General features: G+C 45.7%; 1 protein-coding gene across 1 annotated transcript; it reads right to left on the minus strand.

Annotated features, from left to right (window-relative positions):
* Positions 1 to 631: 631 nt before the first annotated feature.
* LOC121568900 (glial fibrillary acidic protein) lies at positions 632 to 11,326 on the minus strand. Its single transcript, XM_041879372.2, has 9 exons — positions 10,785 to 11,326; positions 4,253 to 4,313; positions 4,020 to 4,115; positions 3,717 to 3,878; positions 3,415 to 3,540; positions 3,029 to 3,249; positions 2,735 to 2,778; positions 2,472 to 2,557; positions 632 to 2,243 (listed from the first exon to the last, which is right to left on the minus strand). Exons 1-9 carry the CDS (start codon positions 11,309 to 11,311, stop codon positions 2,193 to 2,195), a joined length of 1,374 nt encoding a protein of 457 aa, XP_041735306.2. The 5' UTR covers positions 11,312 to 11,326; the 3' UTR covers positions 632 to 2,192.
* Positions 11,327 to 18,203: the final 6,877 nt, after the last annotated feature.

The raw sequence follows: 18,203 nt of genomic DNA on the forward strand, positions 1-18,203 counted from the left end.
TCTGACCCCGTCTGTGAGAGAATATACTGTCTAAGTGCTTCTGTAGGGGCCTGGGCAGAGCACTGACAATGACACTGACAAGTGACGATGGCAGTAAATCTAGGCCTTGGTGCCGAACCCTCCCACCTCAATTCCCCTCGCCACTGGACAACAACCAACGTAGTGATGATGATGAACATTGACCACTCCTGTCAATCTCAGCGGTCTGCCATGCCAGTCATCATCTCTCCCACATACCTCTAATGACCGATAGGAGCTTACATATGGATGGATGATTATCATTATGATAAATGACACATGTTGATTATGACTATGTGGGTTCCATTGATTATGACCAATCAACAAGTTTCCAACTGTCCTCCTGAAGTCTGGCGGCCCACACAACCAGTTTCTAACATAGTGTACGCACATCAACATCTTGCAGGTGCTGGGTATATAAAATAATCTCATGAAAAAAGGTAAATACCCTGGGTAGCATTCATCAGTGAGCAGGTACTGTATCTATCTTTATTTAATGAGCCCACACAATCATACAACAGTACACATTCAATCCAAGCAACAGCTTGTGTTGGACAAAACAAAGCAAATAAAAACTCAACTGTCATTCACAAAAGACTCATTCAGACACAAATACTAATCAAACAACATGGTTTTATTGTTGTTAATGGGTTGTCATAATGTTGGTCAAAACTAAGGTTATGTTCACATCTTTTAGTTTTTTCTTCGACCTACTGCAGTGTGGTTCAGCTGTGGCTACTGTAAGATGCAGACAAGAAGATAATAAATAGTATCTAGAGCTGACAGGTGAAAACATGAAGGCAAAGCAGAGGGAAGGGAGATGTGAAAGAAAGGCAGGCACATTGGAAGACAGTTACGGTTTGTCTTTAGTACAGATAGAATGAAAAGCAGTCTGTAAAGGCACCATCTGTACTGAATGGTAGGTGGCAGCTTGTTTATGTCAGCAGGGGTTCTACGCGGATGGAGAGAGCTGGGCTAAACAGTTAGTGTTGTGACAGCCACCCTCCAACCCTCCTCTTCTCCTCCACCCTCCAAAGAACAACAACAGGGCTTCTTGGAGAGGGCTGTCGTCAGGGAGACACCATGTAACACCACCCGCTCCACCACCACCATGCTATCTCAGCAACACCCTCTTTTGTGGCTCTCTACAATCACTGACACTCCAGAGATGGGGCTGGGGGAGGAACAGGGGGTTTCAGAGGTAAGGGTCTCGTCAATACTTCCCTGAACTCCCTGTCTCACCTCCATCCTGTCCCTCTCACCCCTGGTGCGTAAGTGGATGTGCCCAGACACTGTTCTAGTGTTAAAATATGATGTTGCAATGAAACACTGGAACTAGAGCCACTGCATCCAGAGAGGAGCAGAGACTGGGCAGAGACTGAGTGACAGAGAGAACAAAGGAGAGTGATGGAGAGATGGAGATGGAACACTGATGGGGGGTATGATGGAGGGATGAAATAGATATGGTGTTTGGCCCTGGAGGAGGGTTAAATCAGCTTATTTTCACCAACAGTTCTGCCAAAAGCACTGTCGAACACACGTCATCTTCCTTGTCTGAGACCCATCCTGTCCACTGCTAACCCCAGCAACTGTACTTTCCTCTTGACTTCTCACATCCACTCAAACCACACAACTTCAGCATGACCCCTGCCACCAGCTGAATAACAGTCACTACATTTCAAGGCCTCCTCTCTGGCTACTATCCAAACACAATGAGAACATTTCCCACTCTGATCTGTCACTATTATGAGCTGAACAAAAAATACATTTCCCAGCATGAAGTCTGTTAATCACCAAGGGTAGTAGTCCAAGACCCTTCCTTCTAAGGTGCAAGGCCAAACGTCCTAGCACTAAAGCCTATCTACAAGCACACTCAAGCTACAGTTACAGTAATAGAAAAATAATACTTTTTGGCAAAAGTGCTAACAAAGATGCAATGAGGGATTTATTTTGAGTTTCAACAAAACTCCTAAGTATTTAATGATGTAACATGGTCTGGGGGTGATTATGATGAAGAGGGGAGGAAGGGGATGGTGAGGTGGTAGCAACTGACTTTGAGGTTTGGAGAAGAGGGAGGTGCCTTGTCAGGAAAGGGTATCATTATCATGCAAGGCCTCCAAGCGTTACTGTGGAGTGGGGACAGTGTGACAGACATAGCTAGCACCATGTGTCCTTTAAGGACTGTCAGGAATCTCCTTCCTCTCAGCCGTAGACTCCTTAATGATCTGAAACACAGAGAACAGGGAACAGGGCATGTTAGGTTGTAGATGCAACAGTAGGGAGGGACTGTCTGTAAGTGATCTGAAAGCTTGTGAAATTGCATGTATTGAATAATACAATGTAGCATGCTGCCCTCTGGAGGAGCTAAGCAGGAAATACAAGCACATTCACGCATCTGATATGGCAATTAATCCCCCATGGGTTCATTCAATGATCTATGATGTTCTACATACCTCCCCGTCTCTAGTCTCCACAGTCCGCACTATGATGCTCCTCTTGACATGGGCCTCTGGAGAGAATTTAGTGTCCATACTGGTCTCTATACTCAGGGAGAGGGTGAGAGAGACCTTTAGCTTTCAGATGCCCATGAATCCAGTCAGAGCCGAATGCTAACTTGAGATTTATGCATCAGCACATCATTCATATGGTTTGGGTAAATTATTCAATGCCATGATAGAGTAAGCTAATATGGCTGGGTCGGGATACCCTTACTCACCTCTGAACTGCAGGTTAGAGAAGCTCTGCATTGGAACAGTGATCCTGAGGAAGAGGAAGAGAGAGTATCAGTAACTACCAGCCACCGTCTATTTTCTTTCCTTTCTTCATCACACTGTCTCCTCCTGACCCAGCTCATTGGATCCACTTTGTTTTCTCCACTTTGTTCCCTCCAACACCCTCTCTCGCCTTCCCTCCTCCCTCCTCTCTTCCTACACCTCCACCCTCCTCTCCTCTCCTCTCCACCCTCTTCTCCCTCCACCACCCTCCTTCCTCTCCACCCTAATCTCCTCACCTGCTCTCCTCTCCCTCCAGCAGCTTCCTGTAGGTGGCAATCTCTATGTCCAGGGCCAGTTTGACGTTGAGCAGGTCCTGGTACTCCTGCAGGTGTCTGGCCATCCCCTCCTTCAGGGTCTGGATCTCCTCCTCCAGATGACCCACCGTATCCTGGTAACCAGCCGTCTCCACGGAGAAACGGTCCTCCATCTCACGCAGCTGCTGCTCCAGAGACTCGTTCTGCAGGAGAGGAGGAAGCGAGGGAGAAGGAAAGGAAGGGGGAAGAGGTTTAGAAAGAGATGAAAGAGGAGAGATGGTTCAGTTGGAGAGGGGAGTCATGGGACTCATGGTCTTCTCATGTCTCATTGTTGATACAGCACACTCTGCTCTGATTGGACGACTCACTGTTCCACGGAGTGCCTCCATGTCACAGGTCATGGCCTGGAGTTGCCGGCGGTACTCGTTGCCCTCCTGTTTGGCCAATCGCAAGGCGTCTGCATTCCGAGTGGCTGCGTCGGTCAAGTCGGCAAACTGTGCATAACAACAAAAGAAGAGACAGGATAATTTAAAAGTATCTTATAGTGTGTTGTCAATGTGTGCATTGTGCAACACCTGGCTGTATGCATGTTTATCTGTATGGTAGTGTGTCTGCCTGTGCAGTAATGTTTGTACATGTATGTGCAATAGCCCAAGCTTTCTGATATGACCTTGGAGCGGTACCACTCTTCTGTCTCCTGAATGTTAGAGGAGGCCACAGACTCATACTGGACCCGAATGTCCCTCAGAGCAGCGGTCAGGTCTGGCTTGGACACGTCCAGATCCACATGGACCTGCTGGGCCATCAGCTGCTCCTGCAGCTCACGCAGCTCCTATAGAGAACCAACCACAGTCTTAAAGGTTAAAGGTCACCTCTTTCATTCTCTGAATATTCACTATTTACTTTAGAGATGGAAACAGAGGTCAGTAAGGACTAGAGATTGCCATAGAGACGAGGGGAAGCTGAAGCTCACCTCCTCGTGGATCTTCTTGAGGAAGGCGATTTCATCCTGCAGCGCGTCTATCTTCCTCTCCAACTGGACACGGTTCAGAGATGCCTCATCCACGTCCTACACACAGAGAATCCTTAGGTCAATGTGACGTGTATATTCCTCATATAAAAAGACGGGCTGTGAAGATCACATACAAAGAGGAACATGGTCAATAATAGTGAAATTGATACGAATTATGAGAGAAAGGACCTCACCTGTCTAAAGGTGTTCAAGTTGCTCTCTGCATCCTGTCTAAGAACCATCTCATCTTGCAGTCTGATTGAAAGAGAAAGAGAAAACAGACAGATAAAAGGTGAGGCAGGGTTAGGGTGCACACTAAGTCCACTCACTGGTCACCCAGAGGATCCATGCACCTCAGATAAAACATAGTTTCAGCCTATTCTCTATTGATACAAAGTCAATTAATCCCAGCCATGGGTGGGCCTGGGAGGGCATAGGCCCACCCACTGGGGAGCCAGGCCCAGCCAATCAGAATTAGCTTTTCCCACAGAAGGGTTTTATTACAGACAGAAATAGTCCTCAGTTTCATCAGCTGTCAGAGTGGCAGGTCTCAGACGATCCCGCAGGTTACACGTGGTCTGCGGTTGTGAGGCCGGTTGGACCGACATACTGCCAAATGTTCTAAAATGACGTTGGAGGTAGCTTATGGTAGAGAAATGAACATTCAATTATCTGGCAACAGCTCTGGTGGACATTCCTGCAGTCAGCATGCCAATTGGAAGCTCCCTCAAAACTTGAGACATCTGTGGCATTGTGTTGTGTGACAAATTTGCACATTTTAGAGTGGCCTTTTATTGTCCCCAGCACAAGGTGCACCTGTGTAATGATTATGCTGTTTAATCAGCTTCTTGATATGCCACACCTGTCAGGTGGATAGATTATCTTGGCAAAGGAGAAATGCTCATTAACAGCGATGTAAACAAATTTGTGCACAACATTTGAGAGAAATAAGCTTTTTGTGTGTATGGAACATTTCTGGGATCTTTTATTTCCGCTCATGAAACATGGGACCAACACTTCACATGTTGCGTTTATATTTTTGTTCTGTATAATATAATAATAAATGTCTTGGTAGTCCAAAAAATATTACTATCAGATTGTAAATCACAGCTGGCCTGGTACATTGTTTGCTGCCTCCACCCATTCCGGATGCACTGTTTCAGTTTTAATGACTCAATATTTCGAACAAAAAGGGACGAGTGTAGGCTGGGACTGTCAATACAATCAAACTAGCACGGGCAATGATCAGAAGTCAGTCATAATGTGGCTAATAGGCTAGCGCACATGTATCAAACAAAAGGCCTGCGGGCCGCATAGTACACACAAGCAAGTATAAATGAGTCAACAGTTGAGTCATCTATTTTATTACATTATAGCATGATGTGCTCGCATCAGTGAATTCAACTTCAATTCCGCTGCTTTCGTGTGTCATGTTTACAGCTGGCAGATGAGAGAAAGTATACAGACACATGCCACAGTCCTAGCTAGGCTATTAAAAGGTTGCAGTCTGGCTTCGATTTTTAAAGCTTGACAATAACCAAAGAACTAAACCTGCAATGAAACACCATGCAAAGGAGAAACATGTAGGCCCATTACAGCAACATTTGAGCAGTAGCCTAGGCTGGCTACTCAACTACAATACATTTTGAGTGCACCATACAGCAATGCTGCATTCAACCTCACGGGTGATCCATGCCGTGCAAAAAAATGAAAAACATGTTTTGAGTTTGAATGTTACAACAACCTAACGTTTTTGTTATTTGAAGTTATTAAATACTTTTTGATTAGCGTCGCAGCAACATCTGCGAACATAGCAGCAAAGGCTGGACAAATATGATTTATCTCTAATTTTGTTTTAATATGTTAAAATACTATATACCGCATCCTTAGTGGATATTATAAAGGGCCATATTTTAAAAACAATGGCCTGTTTGGGTCACAGTTGCACGATTTTTTGTAAAAACAAATAGGCCATGTCTGGCCCGCAAATTTGTTGTGTTTTTTCAATATGTCCCATGCACTGATTGAGTTTGACACCCTGGGAAAGCGTATCTATTAATGTAGCTAGCTATTTATTTAGCAAGCTAAAAACACGGAGCCTAACGTTAGCTAGCTAGCTGCTGGGAGGATGTCATGTCATTGGAGTGGCTGAGTGACCAACTTTTTACCCTCATTTTGTTAGCTAGCAAGAAATGTGAATCGCTTTGCTAGCTAGCTAGCTATGCTAAACTTGAACAACTGTTATCCACAGTTAGCATATATCTTAGTTGTCAATCAAATGTATTTGACAAATTCCCATTTAAGTGTCAAAACGTGGGTTGGGACAAGCATGCATTGGCAGGCAAGCTGCATAAGGGCGAGCAGACTACTATTCCCCATCGTTTATTAGTGCAATTTTGATGACCAACTAGCTGAAAAAGTTTGAGAGGGTTTATCTAATGTGCCCTCATTAGATTTTAGCTCATCTCGCTCTGGCTAGCATTAGTTGTTGATGTGCATAGGCAACTAATGGAGAGAGCTTACCTTTTCATGGTTGTTTGAACAATAGGACTCCTGTGGTATTTACATATTTGCAGAAATCCATTCAGGTGTTATTTGTGGCTTTTGGCTAATGCGTTCTAATGGTCTAAAGTGGTGCTGTTGCTACTGCCTGTAAACACACAGTCCAGTTCAAAGGGAATGATGGCAGGCCCATGTGGCAAATTACTTATTTTCATATAGGCCTACTGTAACTCTGATTGGCTATGGCGCACCAGTCTGCATAGACTCCTGTCCTGGACGAGACAGATGTTTTTATTAAGTTTTATTTACTGCAGTGTCTATTAATTGTCCAATCACACTGCTGCTTTCCCACTCTATATTGCTATAGAATTTTCACAAATGCCTTACTATATGTCATTCCCAAACATTCTATTAATTTATGTGAAAATGACCATATCTAAGAGCTCGCTTTTTTATGTGTCATATTCTTCCTGGGGGTGTATATGAATAGATTTTAATAAGATTTCATGTTGCTAAAATAATGTCAGTTCCACTTTAAGGCAGAACAGGTCTATGCAAAGTATAGTGCCATTGTTTTCCCATGGTGAGAGGAGGGACAGGAGGCAGACTAAGGCAAAGAGCAGTCTACGCAAACAGTGAATCTGAGAAACATGGCTATAAAGTATTTGTTTTGCTCTACAGCCAAATATGTTGTGATAATGCACTGATATATTATTTTATTATTAAGTCATTTTTTATGCATATAACCATGAACACTTATCTGACCTATGACCCCTAAAATGATGATACTGTACTCTGCCTTTGTCTGACCTTAAACAACTATATGGGTAATGCAAAAGCAAAGTGCAGTATCTACAATCTAAATGTGTTTATCCAACTTTTGACTGTCTCATGATGTGTGTGAGGGTATGTCATGATCGGGATGGCCTGAACTCGGAGCCCGATAGAATACCAAGGCAAACCGCAGTAACTTCACTTAGTAACTTCACTTACTGCTGTTTGCGTTGGTTTTTACTTGGATAGTGTAGTTACTGCAAATTTGAAACTCAATTTTCTTTGAAACTGAAGATAATTGAACCAGGAGACTAGAAAGCCTGATTTCAGTCTTAATTCAATTTGACCAAAGGTGTAGTTACTGCTGGTTTCAATTGTATGGCAGAGAACATCTATGATCTTGTCAATATCAGATTATAAATGTTTTACTGTGAAGTAAAATCATAATAGTCAAATCAAAGTGTATTGGTGGCGTACACAGATTTGCAGATGTTATCGCAGGTACTAGTACTGGTACTGGTACCCCATGTACAGTGGGGAGAACAAGTATTTGATACACTGCCGATTTTGCAGGTTTTCCTACTTACAAAGCATGTAGAGGTCTGTCATTTTTATCATAGGTACACTTCAACCAGAAAATCACATTTTATGATTTTTAAGTAATTCAGTTGCATTTTATTGCATGACATAAGTATTTGATCACCTACCAACCAGTAAGAATTCTGTCTCTCACAGACCTGTTAGTTTTTCTTTAAGAAGCCCTCCTGTTCTCCACTCATTACCTGTATTAACTGCACCTGTTTGAACTCATTACCTGTATAAAAGACACCTGTCCACACACTCAATCAAACAGACTCCAACCTCTCCACAACGGCCAAGACCAGAGAGCTGTGTAAGGACATCAGGGATAAAATTGTAAACCTGCACAAGGCTGGGATGGGCTACAGGACAATAGGCAAGCAGCTTGGTGAGAAGGCAACAACTGTTGGCGCAATTATTAGAAAATGGAAGAAGTTCAAGATGACGGTCAATCACCCTCGGTCTGGGGCTCCATGCAAGATCTCACCTCGTGGGGCATCAATGATCATGAGGAAGGTGAAGGATCAGCCCAGAACTACACGGCAGGACCTGGTCAATGACCTGAAGAGAGCTGGGACCACAGTCTCAAAGAAAACCATTAGTAACACACTACGCCGTCATGGATTAAAATCCTGCAGCGCACGCAAGGTCCCCCTGCTCAAGCCAGCGCATGTCCAGGCCCGTCTGAAGTTTGCCAATGACCATCTGGATGATCCAGAGGAGGAATGGGAGAAGGTAATGTGGTCTGATGAGACAAAAATATAGCTTTTTGGTCTAAACTCCACTCGCCGTGTTTGGAGGAAGAAGAAGGATGAGTACAACCCCAAGAACACCATCCCAACCGTGAAGCATGGAGGTGGAAACATCATTCTTTGGGGATGCTTTTCTGCAAAGGGGACAGGACGACTGCACCGTATTGAGGGGAGGATGGATGGGGCCATGTACCGCGAGATCTTGGCCAACAACCTCCTTCCCTCAGTAAGAGTATTGAAGATAGGTCGTGGCTGGGTCTTCCAGCATGACAACGACCCAAAACATACAGCCAGGGCAACTAAGGAGTGGCTCCGTAAGAAGCATCTCAAGGTCCTGGAGTGGCCTAGCCAGTCTCCAGACCTGAACCCAATATAAAATATTTGGAGGGAGCTGAAAGTCTGTATTGCCCAGTGACAGCCCCGAAACCTGAAGGATCTGGAGAAGGTCTGTATGGAGGAGTGGGCCAAAATCCCTGTTGCAGTGTGTGCAAACCTGGTCAAGACCTACAGGAAACGTATGATCTCTGTAATTGCAAACAAAGGTTTCTGTACCAAATATTAAGTTCTGCTTTTCTGATGTATCAAATACTTATGTCATGCAATAAAATGCTAATGAATTACTTAAAAATCATACAATGTGATTTTCTGGATTTTTGTTTTAGATTCCGTCTCTCACAGTTGAAGTGTACCTATGATAAAAATTACAGACCTCTACATGCTTTGTAAGGAGGAAAACCTGCAAAATCGGCAGTGTATCAAATACTTGTTCTCCCCACTGTATATAGCCAAGTTATCTTCCTCATAGTGCCACTTCACTCTTTCTCTCTGCATTGTAGGGAAGGGCCCGTAAGCATTTCACTGTTAATCTACACCTGTTGTTGTCAAAACAATTTGATTTGATTTGATTTGTGCAGTGAAATGCTTATAAAATGCTTATAAATGCTTCATCATCATAATAGTACATTACAGTATATATCATACTTTATATGTTTATACTTTACAAACATACATTTTCATTATGTAGTTCTCTAAAACTGTAGTAGAAAAAACGGTAAAAAATCTATAGGTTTACCAAACGGTTAAGTGATTAACAATTAAGAGCAGTCGGATTAAGTAATAGTAAGATTTATTTTAACAAATGAGAAGACAATCAAAAGTAAAGTGAGCATTGCATTGTGAAAAGCAATTACTTTATATGAACATGTATTACATTGTGAATGTGAAACATGTATTTACAGATGAAACACTGATTAAGTTTGGTGAAAAAGTGACTATGATTTTATGTTGTACTTAGTTAATTGAAAATGTGCTTAGAGTTTTGAAATAACTGCCTTTTTGATGATCTGTTTTGAGTTTTGTACTAAGTGTTGTGAAAATATATCACATACTGCACCAAAGCAATTGAAAAGAACTGTAATCAGAGAGCAGTGACTCTCACACATGTCTCTGGTCCATAGTATACACAGGCTCTGAAAACATTACACACTTAGATGTTCCCTTTGCCCTTTGCATCAACAAAAAAACACCCTGTGAAAACATAAACTATAACCTCATAACTATAAACTATGCCACTTAAGCAATAAACCAATAAACAGCATTAATAAGCATGTATTTTATGAATGAGTATAAAGGGGGAGCAGGCAACAACAGAACATCTGCCTGGCTCCCTGGTCTCTTTGTGGAAATCAGCACTATTTTGTTTCCTCCATTCCACCACACTCATTGACTGGCTGTAGGGGTCTGGTCTGGATCAAGTTTATAAAGAGGGACACCCATGAGTAGAGCCTTCTCAGACCACAGTGTTTTCAATAACTAACAAACCAAAGCATCTACTGAGCAATTTTATCATGTAACAGGATATTCAGGTATACTGAATTGTGTTATGGCAACTATCCACTTGTTGCTTTTAGACTGTAGCAAAGATTCCAATTCAAAATTAACAAGCCACATGCCATACACTAGGATTCCACAAAATCAAATTACGAATAAACAGTTAAGTGGACAGACTGCTGAAGCAATTAGAACACCACAATATCAATTAGAACACCAAAATACTAAAACAAAGTAGACTGATCAGTGCCAAAGTCTAGTGATGGAAATGAGACTGCCTCATTCTCACCTCTGTTTGAGCGTGGCCACGTCAGCAGCCATGTTGTCCCTCTCTATCTCCAGCCGGGCCTTCCCAGCGCTGAGTCCGTCCACCTGCCTGCGCAGCTCCCTCAGTTCCTCCTGGAAGATGTCCCCGAGACGGCTGGGCTCCTTCCCCCTAAGTTGGTTCAGCTCCGTCACCAGCACCGTGTTTTGCTGCTCCAGGAAGCGCACCTTCTCTATAAAGCTGGCGAAGCGGTCGTTCAGACCCATCATCTCCACCTTCTCGTTGGTGCGTGTCTCCCGATACTGGGCCTTGAGGAGTGAGTCAGCCGAGAAGTCCAGCCGGTTCCCAGGGGTCCCCAGGAGCAGGGCCCCTCCAGCTGACCCCAGGGAGAGGCGGGAAATGGTGCTGGAGTGGGTCATGTGGCGGGGGCTCCCATGGAGGGAGAGGCGGCTGGAGGAGAGGCTGCTGAGCCGCAAGCCCCCACCCACGCTGCCGGCCCCCTGGTGCCCGAAATGCTTCCTGTAAGACGACAGGACTCTCTGACTCTCCATGGCAGGGAATGAAGCCGTCAGGGCACACACATGCCTTTTATAGGGATAGATACCCCCCCATCCCGAGAGAGAGTACACAGAGAGGGGCGGGGGGGACGGTCCGGTCACTGAATGGGACAGAGAGAGGGACCGACAGAGAGAGAGAGAGTGAGAGATAGAGAGAGAGAGAGAGAGAGAGAGAGAGAGAGGATGAGAGCGTCAGTGAGAGAGAGAGAGAGAGCGAGAGAGAGAGAGAGAGAGAGAGAGAGAGAGAGAGATAGAGAGAGAGAGAGGAGGGTGGTTTATGTGATACTCAAAAGCTGTGTGCCAGGGATTGTTTGTGCTCGTCCACTCAGCTGCAAATGTCTCCTGGCCTCTCTCTCTCTCTCTCCCTCGTACTTGTTTGAATAGGATTTGGTGAGACAGAGCTTGGCCACCAAATCAAACCTGCCTCCCACACATGCTCAGTCACACAGACACAGATGGGGACAGAGTGTGATTGAAAGGGAAGAAGAAAAGCAGGGAGGTGAAGGAATGAGATCTCTTTTACTCCATCCCCCGTCCCTGTTAGTTGGTGACTAATAGTGTCAGAAAAAGAGAGGGACAGAGAAAACTGGGACAGAGAGAGGGTCAGATAGTAGCTGTGTTCTTGTGTGGCACTCCGTCTCGCTTGGCGTCCAAAATATCCCACTAAGCCCTCCGGATTTATTGGTATTACTCTGACTGGCCCCCCGCCACTCTGTGTGTGACAGCAGCACCGTCTAGGAGCGTCTCACACCCATCTCTGTTCCTCTGCTCCTCTTTTGTCTTCTCCTTGTCTAAGTCAAAATGGAAATGGGTACAATTACATAACACACTAAGAAAAGAGCAAGTTAGTTAGGTTTGTCTCTCTCTCTTGTCTTATCTAGGTACATCAAATAGAAGTCAAGAACAGTTAATCAATTATTGGAGAGCTACATTGACCACAGTATCTCCAAACTATTGTGAGATACTGAAGACAAAAGTAGGAGAGAAAACAGAGGGGAGTAGAAACAAAATAACGTTATAATAACTAAATGCATTATTAGATTAATTCTTATTCAACAGCTGACCTTATGAGAATAAGTATTGAAAATCCACCAACTGTTTGTCCTTGTAGTCATGGATACATAATGAATGCCAGTGTACTAAACAGTCAACAAGTGACACCATTACAGTGCGCTAGCCAATAGGAGCAACTTTGGGGCCTCAGGGCTGAACAGTAGCAGCTATACATCTCCACCTCTTTGTCCCCCCTAGTGTTTCTGACCATGATGTCACTGACAGGCTACAGATGGATGCATAAGACCTATAGGCCACATCTATCAGTGGGTTGGAGTGCTTCTCTTTGGACAGACACACAGGCACACACAGGAGCATGGCAACATAACACGCACACATTATTAATCGATCACGATCACTACCATTATTAACTGTGATCAACTATAAAGGAAGCTATGCATCAGAGTAAGACCAGAGGCAGCCAGTTGGATTGCAGCCTCTTTACAACAATAACACCACTCCCTCTTCTACAAGTCACAGCTCATAAAGCCCTATTGTAAGTGATGGCAGCTGATTCAATCAGACGTAATGACTGCTTAGCCCAAAAAGAGGGCAATTGGACCTGGAGAAAGAAGTCTGTGTTGGGCATGGTCAAAAAGCCCAACGAGTTCTGGGTAAAGTACCCATCCAAACAACAATAGCTATGGCAAAGTAAGTATTAGGTTACTATAAAGGGGAAAACCTAGTCAGTTGTACAACTGAAATGTGTATTTTGCATTTAACATAATCCCTCTGAATCAGAGAGGTGCAGGGGCTGCCTTAATCGACATAATCACTGCCCAGGAGTAGTTGTTGGGGATTAACTGCCTTACTCAAGGGGATAATTTTTCAACCTTGCTTGCTCTGAGATTCAAACCAGCGACCTTTCAGTTACTAGTCCAACACTCTTAACCGCTAGGCTACCAGAGAGTGAGATTGTCTGTGAGTTATTAGATAGTTGGAACTGTCACAGGACTCCAGCAGATGGATGGTTGTAGAATGGGGGGATGGGACATGAAACCTAGTCTGAACCCGACTAACCAGCAGCCAGTCCGTTACGAATCAATTTCCATCCATTGCCATGGCAACCCCAGGGCCAGTTACTTCAAAACACTTATGTTGAACTCTTGTTGACTCTCATCTAATAGGGATGTGACTCTGGGATGGGATGAAGCCTCATATAAACACGAGACTGAGGATTAATGAGGAGTCAACAGATCCACAGATGACGCAATCTCAATCGCACTCCACACTGCCCTTTCCCACCTGGACAAAAGGAACACCTATGTGAGAATGCTGTTCATTGACTACAACTCAGCATTCAACACCATAGTGCCCACAAAGCTCAGCATTTAAGCTAAGGACCCTGGGACTAAACACCTCCCTCTGCAACTGGATCCTGGACTTCCTGACTGCCGCCCCCAGGTGGTAAGTGTAGGCAACAACACATCTGTAGTCTTTACTAGATGCTGTTCTTCTACTAATCTCACTGCAACTCCCCTCCATGTCTCCGACCACTACTTTGTATCCTTTTCTCTCTCGCTCTCCTCCAACACTACTCACTCTGCCCCTACTCAGATGGTAATGCGCCGTCGCAACCTTCGCTCTCTCTCTCCCGCTACTCTCTCCTCTTCCATCCTATCATCTCTTCCCTCTGCTCAATCCTTCTCCCTCCAATCTCCTGATTCTGCCTCCTCAACCCTCCTCTCCTCCCTTTCTGCATCCTTTGACTCTCTATGTCCCCTATCCTCCCGGCCGGCTCGGTCCTCCCCCTCCAGCTCCGTGGCTTGATGACTCATTGCGAGCTCACAGAACAGGGCTCCGGGCAGCCGAGCGGAAATGGAGGAAAACTAGACTCCCCTGCGGACCTGGCATCTTTTCACTCCCTCCTCTTTACATTTTCTTCATCTGTTTCTGCTGCTAAGGCCACTTTCTACCACTCTAAATTCCAAGCATCTGCCTCTAACCCTAGGAAGCTCTTTGCCACCTTCTCCTCCCTGCTGAATCCTCCCCCCCTCCTCCCTCTCTGTGGATGACTTCGTCAACCATTTTGAAAAGAAGGTTGACGACATCCGATCCTCGTTTGTTAAGTCAAATGACACTGCTGGTCCTGCTCACACTGCCCTACCCTATGCTTTGACTTCTTTCTCCCCTCTCTCTCCAGATAAAATCTTGCGACTTGTGACGGCCGGCCGCCCAACAACCTGCCCGCTTGACCCTATCCCCTCCTCTCTTCTCCAGACCATCTCCGGTGACCTTCTCCCCTTACCTCACCTCGCTGATCAACTCATCCTTGACCGCTGGCTATGTCCCTTCCGTCTTCAAGAGAGCGAGAGTTGCACCCCTTCTCAAAAAACCAACACTCGATCCCTCTGATGTCAACAACTACAGACCAGTATCCCTTCTTTCTTTTCTCTCCAAAACTATTGAGCGTGCCGTCTTTAGCCAACTCTCTTGCTATCTCTCTCAGAATGACCTTCTTGATCCAAACCAGTCAGGTTTCAAGACTGGTCATTCAACTGAGACTGCTCTTCTCTGTGTCACAGAGGCTCTCCGCACTGCTAAAGCTAACTCTCTCTCCTCTGCTCTTGTCCTTCTAGACCTGTCTGCTGCCTTTGATACTGTGAACCATCAGATCCTCCCCTCCACCCTCTCCGAGCTGGGCATCTCCAGCGCGGCTCACTCTTGGATTGCGTCCTACCTGACCGGTCGCTCCTACCAAGTGGCGTGGCGAGAAGCTGTCTCCGCACCACGTGCTCTCACCACTGGTGTCCCCCAGGGCTCAGTTCTAGGCCCTCTCCTATTCTCGCTATACACCAAGTCACTTGGCTCTGTCATATCCTCACATGGCCTCTCCTATCATTGCTACGCAGACGACACACAACTAATCTTCTCCTTTCCCCCTTCTGATAACCAGGTGGCGAATCGCATCTCTGCATGTCTGGCAGACATATCAGTATGGATGACGGATCACCACCTCAAGCTGAACCTTGGCAAGACGGAGCTGCTCTTCCTCCCGGGGAAGGACTGCCCGTTCCATGATCTCGCCATCACGGTTGACAACTCCGTTGTGTCCTCCTCCCAGAGTGCGAAGAGCCTTGGCGTGACCCTGGACAACACCCTGTCGTTCTCCGCTAACATCAAGGCGGTGACCCGATCCTGTAGGTTCATGCTCTACAACATTCGGAGAGTACGACCCTGCCTTACACAGGAAGCGGCACAAGTCCTAATCCAGGCACTTGTCATCTCCCGTCTGGATTACTGCAACTCGCTGTTGGCTGGGCTCCCTGCCTGTGCCATTAAACCCCTACAACTCATCCAGAATGCCGCAGCCCGTCTGGTGTTCAACCTTCCCAAGTTCTCTCACGTCATCCCGCTCCTCCGCACACTACACTGGCTTCCAGTTGAAGCTCGCATCTGCTGCAAGACCATGGTGCTTGCCTACGGAGCTGTGAGGGGAACGGCACCTCCGTACCTTCAGGCTCTGATCAGTCCCTACACCCAAACGAGGGCATTGCGTTCATCCACCTCTGGCCTGCTGGCTCCCCTACCTCTGCTGAAGCACAGTTCCCGCTCAGCCCAGTCAAAACTGTTCGCTGCTCTGGCACCCCAATGGTGGAACAAGCTCCCTCATGACGCCAGGACAGCGGAGTCACTCACCACCTTCCGGAGACATTTGAAACCCCACCTCTTTAAGGAACACCTGGGATAGGATAAAGTAATCCTTCTAACCCCCCCTTACCCCACCAAAAAAAAAAAAAAAAACTTGTAAAGTGGTTATCCCACTGGCTATAAGGTGAATGCACCAATTTGTAAGTCGCTCTGGATAAGAGCGTCTGCTAAATGACGTAAATGTAAATGTAAATCTGCCACGCTGATCCTCAACACGGGGGCCCCTCAGGGTGTGTGCTTAGTCCCCTCCTGTAAGTTTGCTGACGACACAACAGTGGTAGGCCTGATCACCGACAACGATGAGACAGCCTATAGGGAGGAGGTCAGAGACCTGGCAGTGTGGTGCCAGGACAACAACCTCTCCCTCAATGTGAGCAAGACAAAGGAGATGATCGTGGACTACAGAAAAAGGAGGGCCGAACACGCCCCCATGTACATCGACGGGGCTGTAGTGGAGCGGGTCGAGAGTTCCTTGGTGTCCACATCACCAAAAAACATTCATGGTCCAAATGCACCAAGAACGCCTTTTCCCCCTCAGGAGACTGAAAAGATTTGGCATGGGTCCCCAGATCCTCAAAAAGTTCTGCAGCTGCACCATCGAGAGCATCCTGACCGGTTGCATCACCGCCTGGTATGGCAACTGCTCGGCATCTGACCGTAAGGCGCTACAGAGGGTAGTGCGTACATCCCAGTACATCACTGGGGCCAAGCTTCCTGCCATCCAGGACCTATATACTAGGCGGTGTCAGAGGAAGGCTCAAAAAATTGTCAAAGACTCCAGTCACCCAAGTCATAGACTCTCTGCTACCGCATGGCAAGCGGTACCGGAGCGCCAAGTCTAGGTCCAAAAGGCTCCTTAACAGCTTCTATCCCCAAGCCTAAGACCAACGAACAATTAATCAACTGGCCACCCAGACTATTTGCATTGACCCGCCCCCCCCCTTTGTTTTTAAACTGCTGCTACTCGCTGTTTATTATCTATGCATAGTCACTTTACCCCTACCTACATGTACAAATTACCTCGACTAACCTGTACCCCCGTACATTGACTCGGTACAGGTACCCCCTATATTTAGCCTCATTATTGTTATTTTATTGTGTTACTTTTTAATTTTTAATATGTTTTACTTTAGTTTATTTAGCAAATATTTCCTTAACTCTATTTTCTTAAAACTGCATTGTTGGTTAAGGGCTTAAGTAAGTATTTCACGGTAAGGTCTACACCGGTTGTATTCGGCGCATGTGACAAATAACATTTGATTTTATTTTATTTGAGTCTGGGATCCAGAGCTATTAGACAGTAATGCTGCCCAGATCAACATTCAGCAATGAGCAGCAAATATGATCCTAACATGCTCAAACAACCAGGTCTACGATCTCTCAAGCTGCTATACCAGCAAGATCCTAGGCTATTTTCCATCCTACTCGCCTCTGTTCTCCCTCTCCCCTCCAACCAACTCTGGCCCTGCAACAGGTAGTAAAACCCACATCCCAGACCATAGAAACCCTCTTTGTTACCAACACACTCTGTTAAAAGAAATGTGCAGCCAGTGGGAACCAGTATGACTGGAAGACTGTAAATACAGAATACAACAGAGTGAGTAGAATTCCAATTGGTCCCTGTTGATAGAGGCTAACTGAGCGGGTCCACTGTAAATCTGTCTGGATGTGTTGTTTTAAAAGCTTCCATCTAGCAGGATTAACAACGTGGTCTCATCATTAAGGTGAAACTAATTGTATCGCCCCCTGGATTTCTGAGACAGTCATTGTGGTTGCCTCAGATCTGGTCACTTAGGCAATATCTGTCAGATGAGAAACCTTCAGAAAGAGAGAGCGAGAGAAGGAAAGAGACAAGAGAGACAAGAGAGAGAGAGTGAGAGAGTGAGAGAGAGAGAGAGAGAGAGAGAGAGAGAGAGAAAGAGAGAGAAAGAGAGAGAAAGAGAGAGAGAGAGAGAGAGAGAGAGAAAGAGAGAGAAAGAGAGAGAGAGAGAAAAAGAGAGAGAGATGGGTAGGAGGGATGGAGGGTGGCCCCAGACCTCTCCCTCTTTCTCCCTCTCTCTTCCCCCTCTCTCCTCTCAGAGCCAGTGGAAGGCCAACAAACCATCTGATTCATGTGGGGCGACATGAGGAGGAGCCCGTCTCATTTGCAAGGAGCAGAAGAAAAGGCGCCTTGCCTGGGAGC

This window comes from Coregonus clupeaformis, chromosome 35 (genome assembly GCF_020615455.1).
Source record: "Coregonus clupeaformis isolate EN_2021a chromosome 35, ASM2061545v1, whole genome shotgun sequence".
NCBI lineage: Eukaryota > Metazoa > Chordata > Actinopteri > Salmoniformes > Salmonidae > Coregonus > Coregonus clupeaformis.